At 38.6% G+C, this 25,100-nt stretch overlaps 1 protein-coding gene across 1 annotated transcript in view; it reads right to left on the bottom strand.

Annotated features, from left to right (window-relative positions):
- ABCA13 (ATP binding cassette subfamily A member 13) overlaps positions 1 to 25,100 on the bottom strand; it is a 158,050-nt gene that overhangs the window by 72,291 nt on the left and 60,659 nt on the right. The window contains 2 exon segments of the mRNA XM_075024263.1: positions 18,455 to 18,545; positions 24,487 to 24,644. Of these exon segments, the coding sequence (XP_074880364.1) occupies positions 18,455 to 18,545; positions 24,487 to 24,644 (249 nt within the window).

The raw sequence follows: 25,100 nt of genomic DNA, 5'->3' as shown, positions 1-25,100 counted from the left end.
AGTAGCCTACTCTTACTTGACCCACTTGACCCACTCTTCCAACCTTAATATTCTCTGATTCTATTAGGTTCCAATTAATTCTATGTAATTAATGGGGGGGGGGGGGGGGAGAATTCCAGTATTTTTTCTTTTAATTCCACAACAGAATGTCTTCCCCCCGCCCCGAAAAATATCCCACAGAACAAATTCTGTCTTTAAGCCGTTCTAATCACAGCTGTATCTTGTTAATTTGACAGCTACCACAAAAGGGATTCAGGATTTTGAATCTCTGTGGAGAAAAAAAGTAGCTACAGAACTCAGATCCTGGTTCAGCATTCAAGTGCCCCAATCAAGAACGGTTACATTTTGGACTTGAAACCAGTTTTTTCTATAAATTGGACTAGTAGGAAAAAACAATCTTAGTAAAAATAAAACAAGGATTTTCTTAAGGCAAACTTCTTATGAATGTATTAAGCTCTTTATATTATTATGGTAAGACTTTCAATAGTTGACTCAATACAGAAATTGAGACACTGGGAAGCAGAACAATTTTCAAGGGATGAGTGTTTTTAGAATAAAACAGATCCTGTAAATGTCTCCTGCTAAGCATCCCTGAAATTGTAAAATATCTCTCATTTATGAAAGTAGTGAAATGCCAGAAAAGGAGCATAGAATGAGATACTTGCCATAGTCCCAGACCTGTTCATAGACTATAAGCATGAAATGTGAGTGAAAATGCTTCAAAACATTTGCCCCTTTGAATTTCTGAAAGTGGACTAAGATGGCTACTTTCTGGGGGCAGAGAGGGAAATCAAAGCTGCCATTCATTCTTTTTTCTTGAGAAATGGAGCCGAGAGAAATGATAGCAAATTAATTCAGATTGCAATAGGAAGAGAAACTGTCATCCTGAATAAAAATAATTGTCCACTTTGTCCAATATCCTGACTCTTACTCAATATTTATAATGCTGGTCAGCCACGATACATCACAAGAAGATGCAATAAACCACTATATTAAAAGTATATGTTCTCCTCAGACACTTCTTTTTAAAAGTATTTGTCTTTTCTAAAAACCCGTACATTTATTATTTAAAATTCTCATTGAGAAAGCTGTCAAATTTAAATGCCTTTCTGAATTGTCTTAAATTTCAGTCTTTGTGACCTTGAATTCTGTCATTCCTTTGTGTTTCAGGTAAAAAACAAAATCTTGTTTATCTGTTTTGAATTTATTCTACTTGATAGTACTGGATATGCTCTTATAGAAGTTTCCAATACATCTTCTGCATAAATAATCTTAACCTCCTCTTATAAAAATCTTTATAGTCCTAATCGACCTCACCACTTGCCTCATGTCTCCTTGTATTACCACTGTATCAGTCTCAAGATATATGCAACATAGCTGTCCATCAGATGTGGAAACACTACTGATTTATACAATAGCGTTATGCATTCTTGTACTGATCTCCTTGTTTTCATTATGGATCATACCATTTTGTCTGACTGCAGCCACACTGTGAAAAGTAGCCTGCATTGGACTTTCTATAATTGACTCAATATGGCTTTCAAGATTCCCAAGGTATTAAATAAAAAAAAAAAAGCAGCTAAATACTATTCCTGTGTACATTTACCATTTAAACCTTCTTGTTTCTTAATCCTACATGCATAGTCTAATTTAATTTTCTTTTAACTGGAACCTTCAGAATTAATTTTTGCTTCATAAAGGTTGTAATTCACCACCTACATTTGGTATATATGTCAGGAGGCATAAAAGCAGCACACATGTATGGAAAAACAGTTTCTGATTACCACTGATAATCATAAAGGCTAGAGGACAAGACCAGCTGACCTCTCTGTTATGAAGTCAATTTTTATGCAGAAAGCTTATAGAGATTTTCTCATTAATAATTTAGATCATAAAATTAAAAATCTGACCTAACTGTTAGAAGCTATCCTGCTTGACTTATGATTGCAATTATCCACAAGAAGTGCAATTATGTTCACAATTAAGTTGTACTTCCCAATTCATCAAGACTCTCCTTGTCTTATGGAAAAGATTTTTACTGCTTTCCGATTCATATAGTTAATATCAGGTACAGGGAAACAGAGCATAAGTCCTAAAATTTGGGAACCAAAATTTTGAAAATTCTTACCTATAAACTGCTCTAGAACTAGGAGCAAAACCAAATATTGTAAGTCTCTCTAACTGAATATTAGATAGTCTTTTTCTCCCCTTTTTTGCACTTCTAGAAAATAACGTAATTCTAAACTTTTTTCATGGCACAATAAAATAATGAAAAATGGGCTATGCAATGGCTATATTAACAGCCAGCAGTAGACATTTTCAATTCTGCTTCTGTCATTTTGGCATTTAGACAAGTCATCGAGAGGATGTCCAGATTTTGGGAAGATAATCCTGGAACTGAAATACCCTGGCAAAAAAAGTTGAGCTAGCTCACATGAAACTGGTTGCATTTGGCAGCAGTATATATTTATTAGCTTATCAGATGCTCCATGCCAACAAGTAGTTTTAGGCTGAGCTAGTGATGTGACACTGTTCTGCATTTCAGTGTATGCCATACTGGTGTAGAGTCAGTGTTAGCCCACCAATCTGTGCACAGCATTCCATTAGGAAGTATTAAAATGTCCTTCACCCTCTTACATATTTGTTTACTTGTTATAAAAATAAGTGTAATATTGTTTTTGTTTCCAGGAGGATTTTGAGGACTGATTTTTATGTAGGGCATTTGAATAAAAGGCACTTTGATGGTTTGAGATAGAAAGGGAATGCCTCTGCTCTGTGTTTCATTGTATGATTGATTCCTGCTTATATGTAATAGGGTCATGAGCTGTCTCCATACAAAGCTGGTCAGAAAAATCTATAGTTTGAAGAGAAATTCCCTTCTGGCTTTTTTAGATATAAATCCTCCCATTTCCCCCCAGAGTATTTTTCATTTTAAGCATTGTGAATATTTCTTCTAAAAAGTTGATTTAAAGTGTTTCCATCTTAGGAATTTCCTGTCCAGAAAAGCAGAACTTCAGCAAAACTTACAGTTCCTCCTCCCTCCCCCATGCATACTGCTTAATCCAATTAAGTGACATTTTTTGAAGGGAAAACTTTTTAATTAAAAATTCAGATTTACATTCTGGGCCTCAGATTCCACAACCCAAAAAACTGTCCCTGGAAAAACTACCAGCAAACTTGTAAAGTAGTCTCTTTAAGCTCTTTATTTTTGCATTTTCCAGAGAAATGGTTATAAACAAAAGTTCATTTGTAGGCAAGACACTTAGGAAAAGAATGGGGCAAACTTCATTCAAACTACCTACCCTCTATCTAGAAGAAATAAATTCTAAAGTCAGGCCTAAAGACAGCAGCTATGTTCTATACCCAGCAATGTGTAAGAGGCTGAAGAACTGGTAGGGCACCATTGTACCCAAATATCTTGGAGGCAGGAACCCTTGCTCAACTGGTTGAAGAGGAGATACATGTGACCTTCACTCGCTAAACAAAAGACGCAGCCATGTAAAGTGCTTTTGTACAGAAGGAAAAACGTAAAACATGCAGGAGTTAGAGGACAACAAGCCTTCATTCAGAAACTAATTTTCTTTACTTTTTCTTGCTGCATAGTTGTCAAATCAGTGGCAGAGGTGCATCCAAGCAACAGCAATTGATACTGGACATCACTGTTTGCATCCAGGATTTTCATTCAGGTTTGTTGCAGGTGGTAAACACATTGTACAGACTCACATAAGGCACATAATTAAATGGCAATGTGTCGTGGTTTAACCCCAGCCAGCAACTAAGCACCACGCAGCTGCTCACTCACTTCCCCACCCACCCAGTGGGATGGGGGAGAGAATCAGAAAAAGAAGTAAAATTCACGGGCTGAGATAAAAATGGTTTAATAGAACAGAAAAGAAGAAACTAATAATGATAACACTAATAAAATGACAACAGTAATAATAAAAGGATTAGAATGTACAAGTGATGCACAACGCAATTGCTCACCACCTGCCGATCGAAGCCCAGTTAGTCCCCGAGCAGTGATCCCCCCACCCCCAGTCCCCCCAGTTTGTATACTGGGCATGACATCCCATGGTATGGAATACCCCGTTGGCCCATTTGGGTCAGCTGCCCTGGCTGTGTCCTGTGCCAACTTCTTGTGCCCCTCCAGCTTTCTCACTGGCTGGGCATGAGAAGATGAAAAATCCTTGACTTTAGACTCAACATTACTCGGCAACAACCAAACACATGAGTGTTATCAACATTCTTCTCATACTGAACTCAAAAACATAGCACTGTACCAGCTACTAGGAAGACAATTAACTCTATCCCAGCTGAAACCAGAACACAATGGAAAATACATTGCTAGTATCCACCAGAGAAAAGGAAAAAAACAAGACAAAGGTATAGCAGGTTTTTGTTCCCTTCCTTCCCGTTCCTTTATTTTACTTCTTCACAAAGCACTATGACATAATCTGAAAAACGTCTAGTGCAACATACAACAGATGTCCATTTGTTAACAAATAAATGAGCTGTGGGGTTTTTTTTTTGTTGGGAGAGAAGGAACAGTTAAAATGAGGAATTTCCCATCACAGTTTCACATGAAGTATGACTGATACAAACACTTTAAGCACCAATCTAAAATACTCTACTCTTGCACACCGATGCACCTTAACCCTACTTTCCATGGGATAGCTTTGGGATGGCTAACTAGAAAACTGAGAAATAATTAAAACCAGGACTAAGTTTTGGGTACTGGATAACCCAACTGAAGAGAATACATTATAATTATCAAACTAATGAACTAAATGGAATACATTGTCTAGATTCTCAACAGCTCATTAAATGGATATATTGTCTTTACTAACATGGGCTAAGCAGTTGGAAATGAAAATGTGGAATCACAGCTTCAACACTGCAGACATCTCTGCAGCAAATAGCCACTCCAAAAAGGTTGATTTCTGCCCCAACTTCTTCAACTTTTGTAGAGTTTACTAGGTGAACTTGAACTGAGTCCATCTGAATTTACCTCTTCCTAGAGCAGTCCAGCATCAGAGTATGCTGCTGCAAAGATCTGCAAAATAGTCAGAGATTGTTACTGAAAGAAGGAATCCAACTCAAGGTGTTTACTCATTCTTTCCAGACTTATCATAGCTTCATCCGCATTACAAATATCATCCTCTAATTTCAAGAGCTTACATTTTTTCTAAGTTAGAAAATGCTATATTACCTGTATTATACAGACAAATAGGTGAGCACCATTGAATGCAAGCCAAATATTTCTTAGCAATTACACAGACTAGTTAAAACCTAAAAAATTTGATCCCAATTTTCCCTTCCTTTACATCTTCACAGACATCCACAACTATTTACACCAGACAACATAATTCTATCATATGAAGTATCAATTTAGGTATCTGTAATGTCTATACAAGGTACAAAGAAGGTAAGCCAGCCTCTTGAGTTCACATGTAACTAATACTGAAATACACGTAGCATTTTGTGACTGTTTTAACCTTCTATTTAATGCAAGAATGCCCAGTCTCATACCACTGCAAAAATCCATTAAGTTTTCTCATCACTCATATCAAAATAACAGAAAATCCTCTAAAAGTATAAATGCCACACCATGCAACAGCACCTCATATGCAGTAATAGATAAAAATTTTAGAACAGACGTGCATCACAGCCACTCTTTATCTTGAAGGTAAATTTGGGCAAACAGAGAGTCCAAGTAGCATTTAGCAAGTAAATATGGTAGTTAGAAAGTCAGTGAACTGAGACCTCTGCTTTTAATTTATGGACCTGATTTATAGTCTTACCTTCCCAAATGTATTTGTCTGTTTTATCTACTCATTGCATTCAGCCTTAAAACTAGACTGCAAGCTGTCAAACGTAGTGAGAATCTGTTATTTTTGTCCTTACTATTAGTCCATAGGGTGTCTGGAAAAACAGGGCTTGACTTTAGATTGGGTTTCCTAGGTACTGCTGCTAGTACAATAAACAATAATAGCCACCACAACAGCTAAGAAAAAAACCAACACCATAGTTGCTGCGGAAGTGTTAGCTGATGTCAAAACACCACTTGTTGTTTTTACTAGTATGAAAATGGTTAGGCATGCAGCCATAACAGAAAGTCAACTGAGTATATATTTATTTTGGAATGTAACATTTTTAGTGAGTGGTACAAGCATCTACTCCAGTTATAAAAGCACTATCATAACTTTCAATGAATGGAATTAATTTTCTAGCACAAAATAGTCAGTTTTCTTCCCTTCTCCAGTCAGCAGTACACAAATAGCACACAAGCATAAAGAAATGGGAAACAATAGTGCTGCCTTCTTATCCATTAACCTACAGACCCCAAAGAGAACCAAAACCAGCCAAGCTGATTTGATGAATGGCCATCTAAACTAGCCTGGTCCTGACAGAAGAGAACATATTGCTGAATGCCCTGTTCCCATAATTCATAAATACAGGGTTTCATTTCTTTCTACAGCTATGACTTGTAGTGCCTAATACAATCTCTGTTATTTCCATGTTTTCTTCTGCTTTGCCTTCGTTTTTATCTCTTCTCTACATTTTAGTTGGGGTTGCTGCCAGCGTAAACCATACTGAAAAAGAAGTTGGAATTAAGCACCAAGTATTTTTTAGCTTTGTGTGGCAAACTCTACTGTGGCCAGGGCGCCTTCATCGTGATGAGATGGGCATATTCTTTGGAAACAAATTAAAGACAAATATTCAGCCAGGTGGACGCAATCCTATCATGCCCTGAAAAGGAAAATTACTGTAATTTTGGGACCCCTAATTCTCTGATTCTGAGTTTCTGCATGATTAACTTGCAATATTAACAAATATGCTGATTTCAACTTCCAGGAGACAATTTTCCAAATAGATATGGTTTTATTGTAGTACTACCTCCCCTACAGGGATGCACCTGCAATAAATTGCCACGTGGAGGAGGGTACAAGAGGAGGAACAGTTGAAAAACAGGCACACAGAATGGTGGCTACAAAATGGAAGCCTATTGGCACATTCTGTCTGTATTCTTTAAAATTACAAAAGCAGAGGAGACATAGTCTGTCAGAATTGCCAAAAAAAGATCCCAACTGATTTCCTTTATATCTATGTATCCCAGACTTGGTAGAGAGATAGAATACATTTGTATTATACAGAAAACAGAATGTATTACTACAGAAGAAGAATAATACAGAGTGTTGCTAGTGTTGAGAAAACAGATGTGTGACTATTGATAATGCCTTTGTGGGCTTTTGTAACACAAAAGAAATGTTTTAGTGACAGAGCAGAGACAACAATTGCACCAAAGGAGATACTTTTGAGAAGGTTCTAGACACATGAAAATCTAGATTCACGTGGAAGTATCAACCTCAACTTCAGCCTTGCTAGCACAACTAAGATGCGTACCGCACCTTCTACATATGTATGGTATTTACTCATTAGATGAAGCAAGATGTTAAGAAGACTCCACGAAGCCTCTTCCCTAAGCAATATTCCATTTCAGAATGAAAATTGTACTTAGTCTTAATAAGCATTTCTTCAAAAAATTGACCATTTACGTTAAATTACTTACATAATTGAAGTTAAAATATTTGCATCTGCTGGTACAACAGCATTAACAAAGCCAAGTTATGTTTTGAAACATTTGTGTGTATATGCACATACACTATCTTCTTCTATAAAAATATATAAATAGATCCACGCACGAGCACATATGGAAAAAAAATTCTATGAAATACACATATATTCCACCTGTAAGCTAAAGCAGGGCAAGGAAACACCAGAATTTACATTGTATATGTAGTGGGTTTGCATGGCAGGGCTTTGGTAGCAGAGGAGGGGCCACAGGGGTGGCTCCTGTGAGAAGCTGCTGGAAGCTTCCCCAGCTCCAAGTCAGGCCTGCCTCTGGCCCAGGCCGAGCCCATCAGTGACAGCGGTAGATTTAAGAAGGGGAACGTGCAGTGAGTAGGGGCAGTGGAATGTGAGAGGAACCCCTTTGCAGGTACCGAGATCAGTGGAGGAGGAGGAGGGGATGCCCCTGCAGCCTGTGGTGAGATGGCAGGCTGTTCCCCGGCCCATGGAGGGGAGCAGATGCCCACCTGCAGCCTGTGGAAGACCCCATGCCGGAGCAGGTGGATGCCCCTAAAGAAGGCCATGACTCCATGGGAAAGCCTGTACTGGAGCAGCCTCTTCCTGAAGGACTGCAGCCCACAGAAAGGACCCATGCTGGAACAGTTCATGAAGAACTGCAGCCCATGGGAAGGACCCACGTTGTAGAAGTTTGTGGAGAACAATCTGCTGTGGGAGGGACCCCACATGGGAGCAGGGGAAGAGTGAGAAGTCCTCCTCCCCCTGAGGAGGAAGGCGCGGCAGAGACCAGGTATGATGGGCAGACCCCAACCCGCATCCCCTGTGCCGCTGGCAGGAGAAGGTGGAGAGAACCGGGAGTGGAGTTGAGGTGGGAAGGAGCGGGGCGAGGGGGGCGGAGGTGTTCCAAGGTTTGGTTTTACTTCCCATTATCCTTGTTTTTATTTGATCAGTAGTAAATTAAATTGATTTTGTTTTTTCCCCAAGTTGAGCCTGTCTTTTGCCCATGACCATAATTGGGGAGTGATCCCTCCCTGTCCTTATCTCGACCCATGAGCATTTCTTTATATTTCCACCTTCCCATCCCACTTGGGGGGAGGAGTGAATGAATGGCCTTGTAGTACGTTGTTGCCAGCTGGGCTTAAACTATAAGAGTATATAAAACCTTAAAGCTAGCTATTAACAACAAATATTTTCTGACACCGTATGTGTGACTTTGAATTATTTAAGAGTCAAAATTTCCTCCAGCATATAGGCCCATGTCATGAGGGAAAGACACAATTGGTTCCTCTTGAATGTGAGAAGTAAATGCTATCTTTGGAAAACTCCTACTACTGAGCAACAGAAAGAGCATAAACCAAAAAGGATTTCACAATTTAAGCTAGGTAGAAAATATTACTACGGGTGTAGCAAAAGCCGCGTTAGTGTTACATCAGGCAACCCATTGCTGTTTAACTTTCGGTTGCTTTTCAGATAACAGATGATCACAAACCATATACTGAATACAGATTTTTGAAGATGTTGCAAATGTAAAAAAATGGAATACCTCCAAAAAGTGTGATCAGGTCATTCTCGAAAGCAATAATTGAACACAAGAATACTGTCGGCCAGATTTCATTTATCCTTTGAGGAAGAGTTCTACTTCTTTTATATTCTTTTCTTTTTTTCCGTTGTTTTTGGTAAAAATTACTTAGGAATCATTACAACATGCAATGGAAGATAAGCAGTCCTGCATGGTGGAAAACATGACTCCTGAGTATTTCATTAAAAGACAGGATTTTAAAAATACCGGGAAAGATCATAAAGGCTGTCAGTACCTCTTCCCTGTCTGCAGCTGTTATAATAGCCTCAACAAAATACAGGAACTAAAAGAAAGCAACAGGAAATCCTGGAGTGCAAAGGAAGGGTTGCAGAAGGGAGCACTAGCAAGTCTGAGGGAAAACAGCCTGCATGAAGACATACACTGTCAAGAATAAATCAAAGAAGAGCTTATAGGCAAGACATGAGAGCTACATAAGGGAGATTATTTGATCACTTAGTTTTCAAAATATTAAGGAAATTCACATTCTAACAATTACCATTGGATAAATAAAGCCTTCATAGTGCACCCACAACTATCTGTATCTTTTGTCCTTCAGCTCGAAGAAATATCTGAGCACAGTTGATGAGCTTCCAAGCTATTCCATTTCTGAAACAAGCACTACTAATAACTAACATGACAAACAATCTAGAGTATGACAAAGGCAAGGCAGCAGGTTGTTGGAAAGAGCAGGTTAAAAATATGAGAATGTTTTCCACATATGAGACTATACATCCACATCAGGCAACAAGAGCTGAGAGATGTTAATATCAAATACCATTTTTTGTTTAGAAGGCATTTGAGATATGTAAAAAAATTCTATATATTGTCATCACCATCGAAAGTTACATGCATATCAGTTGTGGTGATCCACAACTTCAAAAAAAGTCTCTCTGATAATTCTCTTTCTTCTAGGCAGGATAGAAAAGGCATCATCTCTTCCATCATAAGATGGAGTGATGCAACAGCTTTATTCATTTTCAATTAGTTAGAAACTAGAAATACTCAGTAAACTTCAGACCATAATCTGAAGTCTAGGTCTATCTCTATATTGCAACACTTTTCTTCAAGTATACCTTTCAGTCTAAATCAGATTCGTACATTTTAAGAACAAGCAAAAAAACCAAATTACACAGTGAAGGAAAGCAGCTACTAAGTCACATGGGTGACCTTTTATGGAACCAACTCAATTCCATCAACAGAACACATTCATGAGCGATTAATATGAGTTTCAAAATAGATATTTCAGAAGGGATTATTGTTTGTTTTGTTCTCTGGTGCTCTAGCACTTGCAGAAAACTAGTCTTTTTTTCAGTTGAGCCCCCTTTTTGGCAGGTGCTTTACTGACTGTTTTTTTTCTCTAGAGCTAAAGGGAGGAAAAGACCTCTGTGAGGAAGGCAGGCAGGGTTTGCCTGCTTTCATTTGCCAGCATTTAGGAGATGAACATCAGGACAAGGAGATGGAGAACAGGAAGTGGATCAGCTTCTTGGCATTGTAAGAGTACCTCCCTTTACTAGAAAATAGCCGTCTTTCCATTTCTTTTCTAATAGCCCTCTGACGTCTGAGCCTGTCTAACAAAGAGCCCAAGATATCCATACTGTGGATGTAAAGTGGAAAAGGACCAGGCAGCAACCACAAGGAAAGCAACTAGTAGGGAAAATGTTTGGATGAGAGAAGAAAGTGGGTGAAAAGAGTGAAATGCATTTGAGGTAAGTGGAAGAACCTGACCATTTACTTCTGGAAAAGTAGAAGGAGTTACAATTAGGCACTTACTGAGAAAACTAATTTATGTAAAACTTAAACAAGTTAGATGATCTTATTTTTGAGATCAGGTATCTTTTTGTGACTACCGATAGGTAACATTTGAAAGATGCTCCATCCTCGTTCTGTGCTTCACAGAATCCTGAAAGGGTGGCAAAAGGAAAAGGAAGCAAGATTCAGGGTTGAGGACCATAAAGATAAATAATTGGAAGAGGTGAAATTAAGTTTTCAACATATGCTAGAATCACAAGATTTCCTGCAAGAAACTAATTAAAAAAAAACAATAAAAAAGCTGAAGGAAAATGTAATGTATCCAAAGTATTTAGACCAGCTATTCTGACACTTCTTTTTCGGGGTCTAGTGCTAAATTTAAGTGGTAGTGTCATTGTCACATCCCAGTTTCTCAGGATGATGACTCAGGTTCCATGATTCCCAGGTCAGGATTAAGGTGAAACGACAGCAGGCATCCTTTAACTCACAAAACTCAATTGTTATTTGCTCACAAGAATTGGCATGCTCACCACAAAAACTGGCATGAAACTACATCAGTAAACTGTGTAACATGGGCTAACCCTACGTCACCAAACATACACTACAGGCTTCGCTTATCTGGGGATCGGTTCAGGGCAGACAATAAGGCGAGCCCTCCCGCTGGGTCAGGAGGTTCAGAGCAGACCCCCTTGCTTTCCAGACTCTTTCTCAGAGAGGGATGACAGAAAAAAAAGAGAAAGATGTCACCGGTCCTGGGTCCAGCATCAGTCCCATCAGCCGAGGGCTCCGCTCCCAGTGGGCTTGCACACAATAGGGGGCTTCAGTTCATGTCCTTTTATCATCCTTGCCCCTCCTTTGGGCAGGCACTCGAACTCATTAGGCTAATTAGGTGTCATGAGCGGTTTGTGAGCCTTTGGGCTTGGCGGTCATTTGGGGAGTAGCTTCCCATTCCCTGCAGGGTGAGCTGCCCTGCTCAGCACATCAGAGCAGGGAGCTGTGCACCCTCCGGCACAACCTGACCTCCCCAGCCCTCCCCTCCCGGTGCTGATGGGTGCTGACCAGCTGCTCTTCACCTGGGCTTCCTTGCTAGGCAGAGTTCTTTGCTATGCAGTCAGTCCTGAAGCAGAACTTGCCCTACCACAGTGTTGGAGGCATTAACTCTTTCAGTCTGTCATAGTCACCTATACTATTAGACTACCAGAAAACTGGAATGTATGCTGTACCTTCTCCTTATCAGTAGTTGGCAAAAATTTGAAAATTTTAATATCAGTCTTCATGTCAGCAGCCACTTCTTCTGAACACAGCCACGGCTACTTGTTGTCTGCAGTTTTCTACTCAGAAATCAAATTACATTTTGCAAGGTGGAGCACTGAAATCGTTCTTAGGTCCTCTTAATTTTACAGGGAAATGAAAGAAGGGACTTTCACTTAAAAACTGATGTTGTGACATAACTTTAAGCATATTATAACAAATACTCTGTAAACCCTTATTTTGTAATTACAGGGAACTCTGTTTGTCGTAGTGGATTAAAAGCCCTCTCTAAGAATAGAAAAAAAACACTTGATCACCTATCAACAGATATAAAATTCTACTCTGTTACCCATATACAGAAATCAGTAACACCTTTTACTGTAGCATATTTTCTGTAAAGGCCACAGGCTTGTATCAAATGTACCAGGACAGGGAACATACTTGCCTGCGTAGACTATCTCCAACTGTTAATTAAGCTCTAGGAGAAGTGCCTGGCTTTAGATTCCAGCTTTAGATTCTCTTTTTTCTTCCTTTATTCTGTTTATTACTTCTGCCCCTATAAAAGTTAGAACTAGACCTTAATATATAGCATTCTCCATGCATAAAAAAATTTAGGCTTTTTAAGCAAACCACTTCTCTATCTTCTTTTTGATAAACTACATTAACTGAGCCCTGATGGTGCCTTTATAAGGACTTCATCTCCAGCCTCCAATATTAACTCGTCTCTGTTCCCTTTCCAAATTTTCCTTAAAGACATTCAAACTTAAAAACATTGGCACAAAAGTTGTACATAGTATTGTAGCATCAGTCTCATCAATTTTGTACTGATAAGTCAAAATGACCTTTTCACGTCCTTTTGCACATTAAATTGAAACATAAATCATCTTAGCCATACTGTCTTAAAATGCTTTTTCACCAGGATTAGTAGGTAACTTTCAAAGGTTTTGTTTTCCAGGCTATTACTCCCCATTACGTAGATTTGCCCAGCATTAATTAAAACACACTTTATTTAGAATAGATTCAGCTTTTCAAGTGATCTAACTCACTCTTCAGGACTGGTCTGACTCAATACCATTCTACCAATCCCTTACAGCAGTCTTTTCTTTTTTTTAATAAGCAAGGTTATATTTACTTCAGTATCACTGATGAAAATAATCAAAAGGCAGAGCTGAAACCCAGTTAAAAGTCACTGAAAACTCTTCAGTTTGATGTTTTGCTATTGATGACTTTTTGTCAGCTACAATGTCTTAATTAAATTAGCCTTCAGATGTGCTTTATAAGTATTGTATATTGCTCATCTCTTAAATCCTAATAGGAGCAATGTAACATTTTGCCCAATATCATTCAAAATGGCTAACACCAGCTGCTTCAGAGAAAGGTTTAAGCAACCATAAAAATTAGTTATGCATCAACCTGCTTCCACTCCAACACTTTCAGTGGCTAACTTATCCAAGAAGTTCAAAGACATATAAGCTTTAATAGCACTTGTTACTTGTCCTGGTTTCAGCTGGGATAGAGTTAACTGTCTTCCTAGTAGCTGGTACAGTGCTATGTTCTGAGTTCAGTATGCAAAGAATGTTGATAACACTGATGTTTTCAGTTGTTGCTAAGTAGTGTTTAGACTATAGTCAAGGATTTTTCATCTTCTCATGCCCAGCCAGCGAGAAAGCTGGAGGGGCACAAGAAGTTGGCACAGGACACAGCCAGGGCACCTGACCCAAACTGGCCAACGGTGTATTCCATACCATGGGACATCCCATTTAGCATAGGAACTGGGAAGTGGGGGTGGGGAATCACCGCTCAGGCTAGCTGGGTGTTGGTCAGCAGGTGATGAGCAATTGCACTGCACATTATTTGTACATTCCAATCCTTTTATTACTACTGTTGTCATTTTATTAGTGTTATCATTATTAGTTTCTTCTTTTCTGTTCTATTAAACTGTTCTTATCTCAACCCACGAGTTTTACTTCTTTTCCCAATTTTCTCCCCCATCCCGCTGGATGGAGGGGAGCGAGTGAGCAGCTGCGTGGTGCTTAGTTGCTGGCTGGGGTTAAACCACGACATTACTATAGCTATTCATACTATATATATATATACACACACTAATAACCACTCTTTGGCTTTTTTAAACATATTATCACAGTCTTAGTCTCCACAACGTTTTATGGCAATGAATTTCAAATGTTATGTATCACTGTGTGAAAAGTGTAATTTTATCTATTTTGAATTTTCTACAGTTTAGTTTCACTATATCTCAGGTTCCAACTGTATTTTACTGCCAGAAGAGATTACATCCAAAGTTGGTATCTCCCAAACATTTCTAAGACGTAGAATGCTACAAAATTAATTTGGCTCTTCAGCAAGGTATCTGAATATCTTAATTCTGCAGTATCGGTCCCTTAACAATCTAGTGAGACCACTCTTCAGCCTATTGCCTGCTTTTACATATGCTCAGAATATTGTTATTAACCCATGGTTAGCCAGTAACCCCTTAGACGTGCTCTTAGCTCTCCTGATTATTTGTGTACATATACTGCCTGCTGTAGTTTATGATCATTTTATTGGACTCCACAGAGGTGGTTTCACCATTATCTCAAGGCTATTTGGCTCCAATGATCTTGTCATGCAGTCATTACAAGCTTAGTCTAACCTTTTTTCTACATGCTCTGTATACATCTACAAAAAAATAACCATTACCCATGTGGTCCAGCTGTGTAGAAATTATGCACATCCATAATATAAGCATGTATTACGCCTGCACACATAGACATTGCCTGACTTTAAAAGAAAATGTTAACTGTTCTCACCAAAAGGTGAGTTTTATTTCAATTTTTTTTTCATCGGAATAAAACGAAAAATTATGAGTAAACCTTCCACAAATGAAACTTAAACCACTAGAGATTACACAGTGTGCTTTGTATCTTTAAAGTTACCAGTATTAAAATTGTTGTAGTTAATTGAATTCATGGACTGCTACTTACCTCTAATATTTGCATTTAGAAATGGTCAAATAATTCTGAGTTCATTTTACTTTATTGTGATGTGTTGTGGTTTATCCCCAGCCAGCAAATAAGCACCACACAGCCACTCACTCACTTCCCCCCCAACCCAGTGGGATGGGAGAGAGTAAAACTCGTGGTCATGAAAGAGAAAAGAAAATAATAATAATAATAAACAATACAACAACAACAATAATAAAAGAATTGGAATATACAGAACGAGCGATGCACAATGCAATTGCTCACCACTCACCGACAGATGCCCAGTTAGTTCCTGAGCAGCAATCCACCCCCCAGGCCAACTCCCCCCAGTTTATAGACTGGACATGACACCATATGGTATGGAACAACCCTTTGGCCAGTTTGGGTCAGCTGCCCTGGCTGTGTCCCCTCCTAACTTCTTGTGCCCCTCCAGCGTTCTTGCTGGCTGGGCATCAGAAGCTGAAAAATCCTTGACTTAGAATAAACACTACTTAGCAACAACTGAAAACATCAGTGTGTTATCAACATCCTTCTCATACTAAATCCAAAACATAACACTATACCAGCTATTAGAAAGAAAATTAACTCTATCCCAGCCAAAACCAGGACATGGTGTGTTGACCCTTGCCAGCAGCTAAGCACCACACAGCTGCTTGCTCACACTCCCCCTCCTCCAGCAGGATGGAGGAGAGAATAGGAAGAGAGAAAACAAGAAAACTTGTGTGTCAAGATAAAGACAGTTTAAGAAGTGAAGGAAAAAAAGAAAAAATACAACAAAAAAACAGGCAATGCAAAGGCAATCACTCACCACATCCCACAAGTAGACTGATACTCAGCCAGTCTGGTGGCAATGACCACCACCTCTAAAAAACCCTCCCCTCAGTTTTTATTGCTGAGCAAGACACTATATGGCATTGAATAACTCTCTGGTCAATTTGGCTCAGCTGTCTAGGTCATGTCCCTTCCCATCTTCTTGCTCACCCTCGGCCTACTCACTGCAGGGAGTGGGGGCAGAATGGGAAAGAGAGGAAGCCTTGCCTTTGCAAGTACTGCTGAGCAACGGCCAAAGCAGTGGTGTGTTACCAACACTTTTTTAGTCGCAAATCCAAAACATAGCAGCATAAGGGCTGCTATGGAGAAAGTTAACTCCATCCCAGCCAGACCCAGTACAATAAGACACTATAAGACATAATGAGAAATTATCAAAGCTCCAACTTCAGTGAGATACTGTCATATTTTGCTGAAGTGATGTCTCTTGCCTGTTTTTGGCATCGGTCATCAGCCTAAATCATGTACTATCTTTTTGAAGTTTCGTTTAAGAAGGGACATACACACCGCTCCACTACATCTCCTGGTCTGGGAGCCAAGAGACAATTTTGGCTTCTACATAATCATGACACCTCAAGGCCTCAGTACCAATAAAGGATAGCCAATACCCTGCTTGTGCTCAGATCCATGCTTTGTCAAAGCAGGTCTCTAGTCCAAATTCTTTTAGAAATCAAATAGGAGCATTCTGTGATCTTCTCAATAACCCGTCTTTTTGCCTAAGGGGCTTTTGAAAATTCATTTGACTACTTTGACAACAGAAAGTTTGACTGCCTTTGAATCTGCTTTCAAAGACAAAATTATACAGGTCAAGCTATTGCCCATGGAGTATTCTGGTTAACTTTGACAATGACGGATACCTTTCATGACCATTTCCCAGATCCCTTATGCCTACACTTCACAACTGTCCTTAATGATGAATGACAGTCATCTGCAATGAATGACAACTTTCCAGTACTCTCACCCCTAAAGAAATAGCATTATCATCACATTTTCTTGCTATAATTTATCAAACTGAGAAATACAGCATCTCTGATTAGTAGATCCTTTATTAATGTAATAACTTGAACAAATACTGAGTTATGTGTTTTGAAATGCAGATGGTAAAAGATATCAAGTTGTTAGGGATGGTATACTCTGTTTTCATTACTTTAGGAACTGTAAATCTTACTCTTTAATGAAAATGCAATGTAGAGAAGACAGACTGTTTTGATTTGAAATTGGTTTGGATATCCTAGCTGAGCCCTGAAGAAATACACAACTGATTGTTATAAGTAAAGGGATATTCAAAGCTGTATTTTGAATGGAAATCTTGTTCTCACCAGTCACAGGAGTGGATATTTTATTTGCTTACTGAGGGTTTTTGCTATATAGTTATATCTTCACTGGTTCAACAGGGACTGAAATAGTTCAGCAAAAAGACCCTCAGGAAAAAGTCAACCACTCAAGTTTTCACTGTGAGAAAAGGTCTCATCTTAGGCCACAATTCTTGGCACTGATTACTTATTACTGGCAGATCCAATTGAATTTATCTTAAATAACACAAGCTTAGTTCAAAATTATTATTTCCATTACAGTTACAATGAAGGTCCTCAACCACAGATCAGGACTTCTCTGTGCCTGTGTTCTACAGAAACAAAACAAAAAGGACTGCATACAGAACAAAATGTTTGACATCTAACCAAAAAAAGGCTATAATCTAGATATAAATCATCAAATAGAAAGAAACATGGTAAGTATAGAAGCATGAGAATCCCAGGAACAATGAGAAAATATTGATGAGCTTGGTGGGCACTGTTGTTAGAGACCTTAAGTGTTGCATTTTGCAAGGTGTCATATTAGTGACTTCTAAGAACAGTTTTTAAGGAGAACAAAGCTTCCTAAGGTTTCAGAAATGTTAACGAGGACCTCCTCCCGGACTTGCAGGGCAGAAAAATAGAAAGCATGAAGGAACTTGTTTTAAAACAAACTTGTAAGGGAACCTGAAATAACATGCCACTTGAGAGGACAAATGATCTTCTGCTGTGGGGGGCAACAGCTTTTATTTTATTTATTTGCACATGGAAGGAGATGAATACACCTTTCTAATAGTTTACAGATTTTATATCTGTGGTATATCTCAGCAATATTTATCCATTGTCAGTATGAGTCAAACACAGTAGGTAGTTGCCAGGGACTGGTAGGAAGCAGTACGTTAATGCTGATGCAGTGAGAAAATGCTTGTGTGCATGTGTACACATAGTAGAAGGGTGAGAAGACAACTGTGAAGTGATACAGAGATGAACCACAGTAGACATATAAAAACCTACTATCACGGAAGATCATGTCACACACACACAAAAAGAATTACCAGACGGTAGCAGGCAGTATGTTCCATTTGCTTGTGCATTCCTCAACTTTGGAAACTTTGTGCATGTTTATCTTTGCATTTGTGATCTTTATAAATCTGGCTGCTTAAGAAGATACCTAATTTTCTACTTACAGACTGGTTCAGCAGTATTTGTATGGTCCACCTGTGCTGCCTATGGAACACAGGGCATCTTCTCTGAGTCCTGCAGTAACTTCAGAAATACCTTTCATGAAATAGGAAAAAATAATTTAGAATCCATTTTCTAAAACCTATAATATCACAAACCATCCAGCTTGTCAGATATTAGTAGCCACCCTACTGGGATATGACTGTAAGATTAGTGAAGCTCTCCAATGGAGGAATCCTGAAGATAATGGGAAAAGAAAAAATGCCAGTAGATGCAAAAGCACCTACACAAAGCATTGTTCGACCATGCACACTGCTATCTGCAAAGATTTTTCCATAGACTGGCTGCCCTTGATTGACATTTTATGCTCCTAAGCTGTGGTATATGTTGGAACTCAGTTACCGCAGTTTTTATCAAGGGCATATTGACAGCTTCAAGTCTCTTCTGATACTGTAGCTAGAAGTCTGTGGGCACAACTGGAACTGCTCCCAAGCAGTTCTAGTTGTACCAGTACAACTAAATCTAATGTACAAAATCTTACAGAATCAAGAATCCACAGAGCTCTGGGAAGTGTCCATAGATTTATGCAAGAATGTGGGCAATAACGCTACTGAAAGACATTTAACGGACAATGCAATCATTGGGCACAGTCAACATTAACAAAGTCCTGTGTAACTAGTACTATGGAGAGGACTAGAAACAATGCGTGTTTTGTAGCAAAACCATTAGCATGCATACTCCAAATTGGGAGAAGATGATAGGATCCCGTTACCTAAAATCACCATGGGAAAAACTGACATTATTTTTTTATAAAAGTAACAAGCTAAAAACCTGCACTAGAATAAAATTGTAAGGGTTGAATCTTCCTAAGCAGGGACACACACACACATCAGAAGAGAATTAAAGACAACATTTAAAAACCCCAGCAGAATTCACCAATTTTAGAGTCATGAGATCTATCTATATACACTTTGCCAAATAGATTTGTGTTCAACCTACTACTTCTCACTTAATCCCGTTTCACAGTTCTGTCCACATAAAGTCCTTTGAATTTCATAGAGATGCATTTCATTTATCAGTCCCTCAGCCTTGCAGAAACTCAGAACAGATTTCATAGTGAGTTGGTTATCAACACTTACCCCACTTGTAAGCTCAAATGAAAAATAAAATTAACATTTTCTTATCTTAACCTGAACTGCAATTCAAACAGTGATCTAGCAGCTTCAGATAAAAAGAAAGGAAAGAAAAATTAAGAGAAAATACAGCTCCCATGAGCATCTCTAATTGAACAGCAAAAGTACAACCAAGATTTGCTTTCTCTTGCTGAAAGCCTTCTCTTGCTTTCTCTTCTCTGTTTGGGTTGAGCTGCAAGACTTAGATTATAACCACAGTGCAACTTTCAGAAATCATTAAGAAACCATTTATTTCTCCCCACAAAAGAACCTGATATCAGCTATAACAAAAAATTCCTTGTTTCCAAGGAGTTCATACAATAGACAATAAAAAAATAGTCAATCTGAAGTACTTTATAGTTGTGGAAAGATATTTCTTGAGTTGCTAAGGTGTGACTGTTACATAAACCATATTTTGCTCAGTCACTATAATTGCCATTTAACAGTGGTTATTGATTGCATTTGTTAGCTGGAACTGCTCCTCTCTGGCTAGGACGAAGGCTACACTACAAAATGTTCCCTGCATATACTCAGTTCAGTGTCAGAATTCCTGCTGGGGTTGCAGACAGACATTTTCTTCTTTAATCACACTGTGTCACTTGAAGAGAGGGTGCACCTATACCTTAAAAAAGAAACAAAACCCTGAAACACTTTTCTATTACATACTGTGTCTACTGTACCTTCACCAACACAGCTATTCTCCACAGGACAAGCTATAAAGGCAGAAGGCCACCTGCATTGCCCAGTCTTCCCCATAGTATCCAGGCAGCTGTCAAACATCCCATTAAGAATGGGAATCATTAGGGACCATACTGTACAAAAGAAATGACAATTTACCTAATGTTGCACAGGATATTGTGGACAGAAGTAGTATTAGCCTAACAGTGTTATTAGCAGAGTAAGTATCCTCCAAAACACACAGATCTGGAAAAGTCAGGATTAGACACCATAACAGAGAGACAATATGTTCTTGCCATACATAAAAGACTGGATAAATTCAACAAGAGAAGGTGTCTTCTAGACTTAGCAGAGCATCTCTTTCCCTACCTGCCTTAACAATTCCTGCTTAATTTCTGCTTTGGCTAGCAAGTCCATATCTGACCAAGGACTTGTCCAGACTGCTGTCTGTAGGGGAATCTGAGGAAACAGCCATTTCCTGCAACCCCTCTAAGTTGTACTAGGCAGCTACTCCCTGACTTCTTCCCAATTCCTTCTTTGGGACAGCATCAAAAAACAAGCTTAGTTCATTGATACAGTGGCACAGTATCCTTGACACTTCACTGCAGAGCATGGGGACCCTGTCACACCTTAGTTATCATTCCTAAAACACATCTTCACCTGAAAGGAAAAAGTGCAGAAAACCAAAGCAGCTGGAAGAAGAGAAAGCAAAGAGGGGGGGGGGAATAAACCAACCAACACCTATAGACAGTCCTTTATCATCTAAACCCACTGACTGGTATTTTAGCAACATTTCTGGGCCCTACTGCATTTTCTATTGACATTGGTTTTATATTTTCTTGCAGGCAGTCCTTGCTCAGTATAGCTTTCTGTAGCTACAGGCAAGTTTCCGTAAGGAGAACGATGCAGAAGCAATCTTAGAACAATTCACTGTGGATGACTGTTGACTGAGGAACTTTTGCAAGCAGGCCAATGGTGATCTGCTAAACAGGAACACTTCGGACTGTCCAACTTCAATAGACACCCAGAGGGAGACAGACAATTGGCACAGCTCAAAGCCACAGGAAGAAACTCAGTATGCTTCTGAGGAAAGTACTTAAAATAGGTAAGGAGTAGCATGGCTCACTTCCAGCACTCACCCCTGTGAGCTTGCTCCACAGCAGGCACTGAAGGACCACCTCAGCTGCTCTTGGCAATGGAGAGAGCAGGTAGTCATGGCTACATGGCTGTTGAGAATGACTGCTCTACTTGCAAGCAGCAGCCACTGCCCTGGCTGCTTCTTTCAAACCACCAGATTGTCAGTAGGTATAGGAAGTGCTTTCTCCCTCTAGGAAAAAGGTCTGGCCAGATTGTCCCATTACTAGATGTTGTTAGAGCACTCTCAACCAAACCAAATCTCCTTTGAAGCTACATAGTGGTTTAAGGCTCAAATATTTCAAGGAGGCATATAGCTTTCCCTGGAAAGTTTTGGGGCAAACTCTCCAGTCATTTTAAGAAAAAGAATTTAAAGTAGTGCTCCATTAACAGGTATTTCAACACATCTATTTGGCAAATATGTTTCAATGGTTTTCTTCTCTCCTCAAAGCAAAGCAAGAAAGCAATATGCTTTGAAACCTCCAGTTGCCAGAAAGTGAAACATCATCCTCCAAAGAGCTCTCAGTACACACTTAATTTAATTACCACCCTTCTACCCTCCTTTTGGTTCTGCTAACACTCTTTGGATTACAAGCATTATAAAGTACACAAATACGAACACTTGGAAAAGATATTTAAAAACTAAAATAAAGCAAATATAATGTATAGTGAGATTTGAAAGTGTCAGGAACTGGTTTTTTTAGAACTTCAAGATTCCTTTGAAGTATGAATGGAAGCCTGGTTTCCCTTGAAGCGCAAGATTTTTAGAGAGTGCGACTGTCCCTCAGACTGAAAAAGAATAATGGCGAGTATATGAGAGAACAAAAAGAAAGGATAAAATAAAAATTATAACACATTTCTTCCTTTAAAGTCAGAATTCTTTGTTTCCAGATTGAATTGTTTGAATAGACTAGCACTATTACGTGCTATCCATTTAGTTGCCAATGCAAAGAGGCTTTTGATAAGAAAATAAAGAATTGAGGTTGTAACAATGACTAATGATGAGATGCAGAGATGACAGAAATCACCCCAAATTAATGCATTAAGTCTTCAGGCTGAAGAATGATACATCAATATCTAATACCACCTTTAAAGCTTTTTTTTTAACCTCCCCTGCAGAAAACAACCAAAAGTAAGCTGTCAACTGAAAAACAGATGCAGCACACTAAGGAAGCTTCCTAATATTTCATGACAATTTCATATTTACTTTACAGATGCCCATTCTGGAAAATCCTATGATATCACACAGGGACATAATCAAAAAAGCTTCTCAATATATACATTACCTCAGAATCTATAAAGTTTGGCAGTGAACAGTATTCTTTCTTATAGCATGTTAATCACCCTATATAATTTGAAAGAAAACAATTTTTCAATAAACTTTCAACTTGCCTCATAGAATTGTATAGCAGGAATGTAATTTAGTTTATAGGATTATGTAAAATGTTTATTAAACTTGTATGATTTATTTTTTTCCTCCCCCACCCCCAATCGCCATAGCAAATGCTTGCCACACTAGCTTTATATACTGTGGTCATTCATAAGAGAAACACTGAAGAGATGCCTTTTTTTTTTTTTTCCCTTTACAAATAACTCAGTTTTATAAAGCTTAACTTCAAAGGAAACCACATACTTGCTGGTAGATCATTCCTGGAACTGCAGTTTAAAAACAAATGTGCGAAAGCAGATCCTTTATGCTTGTGCAGGGTCCTAAAAACCTACGTAGCAAATCAATATAGTCCTAAAGATGTCTCCCGGTGGACCACTTCAGGGTATAGCAGCTTCACATGGTGGCGTATTAGTTCAATAAATTTCACGAACAATTGTCATTTTAGGTTTACTTGCATTATTGGGGTTCTATTTCTATTTTTACCACAGATATACAAGATGGACAGTGGTAAACTTGCAAAACAAACCCAGAACTGCTGATGCAGTTTCAAATATCTGACCCCATTAATTCCCATATGTATAGCTCATGCAGCAAAAATACAATGCGTAAGTGATGTCTAACAGGCCTTAAAATATATCATCTTCATAAAACCAGGAAAGATGACCATTCTCCCTGGGGATTCTGGAGTTCCAGCTGACCACAGTACTACATCATAGCATCTCATACACTTCCGGGGAACAGAGGGAAAAGCGATACATGCCTTTTCTATACTAGGTATTTATTGCTGTATATAAAAAATATCACTCTACAGGAATCTCCACTGCATTATTTTTGTGGGGGTTTTTTTCCAACATATATTAAATTTTCTGTTAGAAAACAGTCTAACCTCGTCTGTCTTTAACACTACAGGTAATCACTGGAGAAATCAGATTCAGAAAGTAATATTGAATGAATTGTGCCATCAAATAAAAATAGATGTGTTTTGTGCACCAAAAAATACTAACATTAGTCTTCTATCATCACTGGAAGAGGTGGAAAAAATTATATTTTCAAAAGAATCTATAATATAGGATTGAACAGTAGTGGTTTAGGGACTCTTGATATTTAGAAGTTATAGTTGGGATAAAACCAGTCCAAGGAAAATAACTTCCTACTGATACGGCTATTTACACAGAGCTATATTCATAAGTGATGAAGAAACGTAATAGAGTCTCTTTCTCTGGTCTGTTTGGTGTATATACACGCACATATATATGTGTGTGTATATATTAGTGTGTATGTATGTTCATGTATACATATATACATCTATAGAATGTCTCTCTCTCTAGGTATACACATAAAATACTCTTTAGAGATTTCACCACACGGTTTTGCTAAGTCCTAAGCTTTAGAACTTTGCAAGTCAGAGAGTATTCTCAGCAATTTTGAAATTCATCATTTTCAAAGATGTCATTGTGGTCTTCTAAATAATAATAATAGTAGTAATAATAATAATAATACCACCCAAAACAACCAAGAAAGCTGATAAAAACATGTTTTGCTGGCTCTTTAATGATCTGTATCACATATTACTTCCTGGCAAGGACATACAGCTCCCTTAGAATATACACTGCTATTACATGGCTGGCACTGTTAGGTTCTGTACAGTACATTTTTATCATACCGTTTTCATGAGCATTAGACTGTATCCCTAGCCATACGTTTCTCTCAGATAAGAGGGAGAACCACAGCATCTCAGCTGGCCATGCTGCAGGAGGGCAATGAGATCGCTGAGCACCTCAGACTCATCAAGATGGTGAGTGGTAAAGATCAGCGTGCAACCTGCATCAGAAAGATTGGTACATGTCTACAACACGTGGTTTCTAGAGAAACACATCTTGCTTTCATGAGGGCCTTTAACCTTAAGGGAACATGTTTCAGGTCCCTTCAAAACATAACTGCAAGACACAAACAAAAGCTGCATTCGGATTTACAGTCCGAGTTAGACTCAGGTCTAAACTTGCTTTGCCTTGAATTATACATAGTAAGCAGTATTAAGCCATTACAACTTCAGACTGTTTTAAGAGCTTAAGAGACTCCTTAAAACCACATAACAGCAGTGTCTCTTTCAATGGATCATTCACTGTGAGTTATTACAGCTCGTTGAATGCCCACTTGCTGAAGAGTTTGCTTCCCACAATCAGTTTTTAACCTCATGGCATGTAAAAAATGTACGTAGCAGACTGACAAGTCTATTTTCATTAGAAATATATAGGCATCTACATACAGATATGTGCA

Source organism: Buteo buteo, chromosome 3 (genome assembly GCF_964188355.1).
Source record: "Buteo buteo chromosome 3, bButBut1.hap1.1, whole genome shotgun sequence".
Taxonomy (NCBI): Eukaryota; Metazoa; Chordata; class Aves; order Accipitriformes; family Accipitridae; genus Buteo; species Buteo buteo.
The sequence above is the reverse complement of the archived record's forward strand: the minus strand, read 5'-3'. Positions and strand labels throughout refer to the sequence as shown.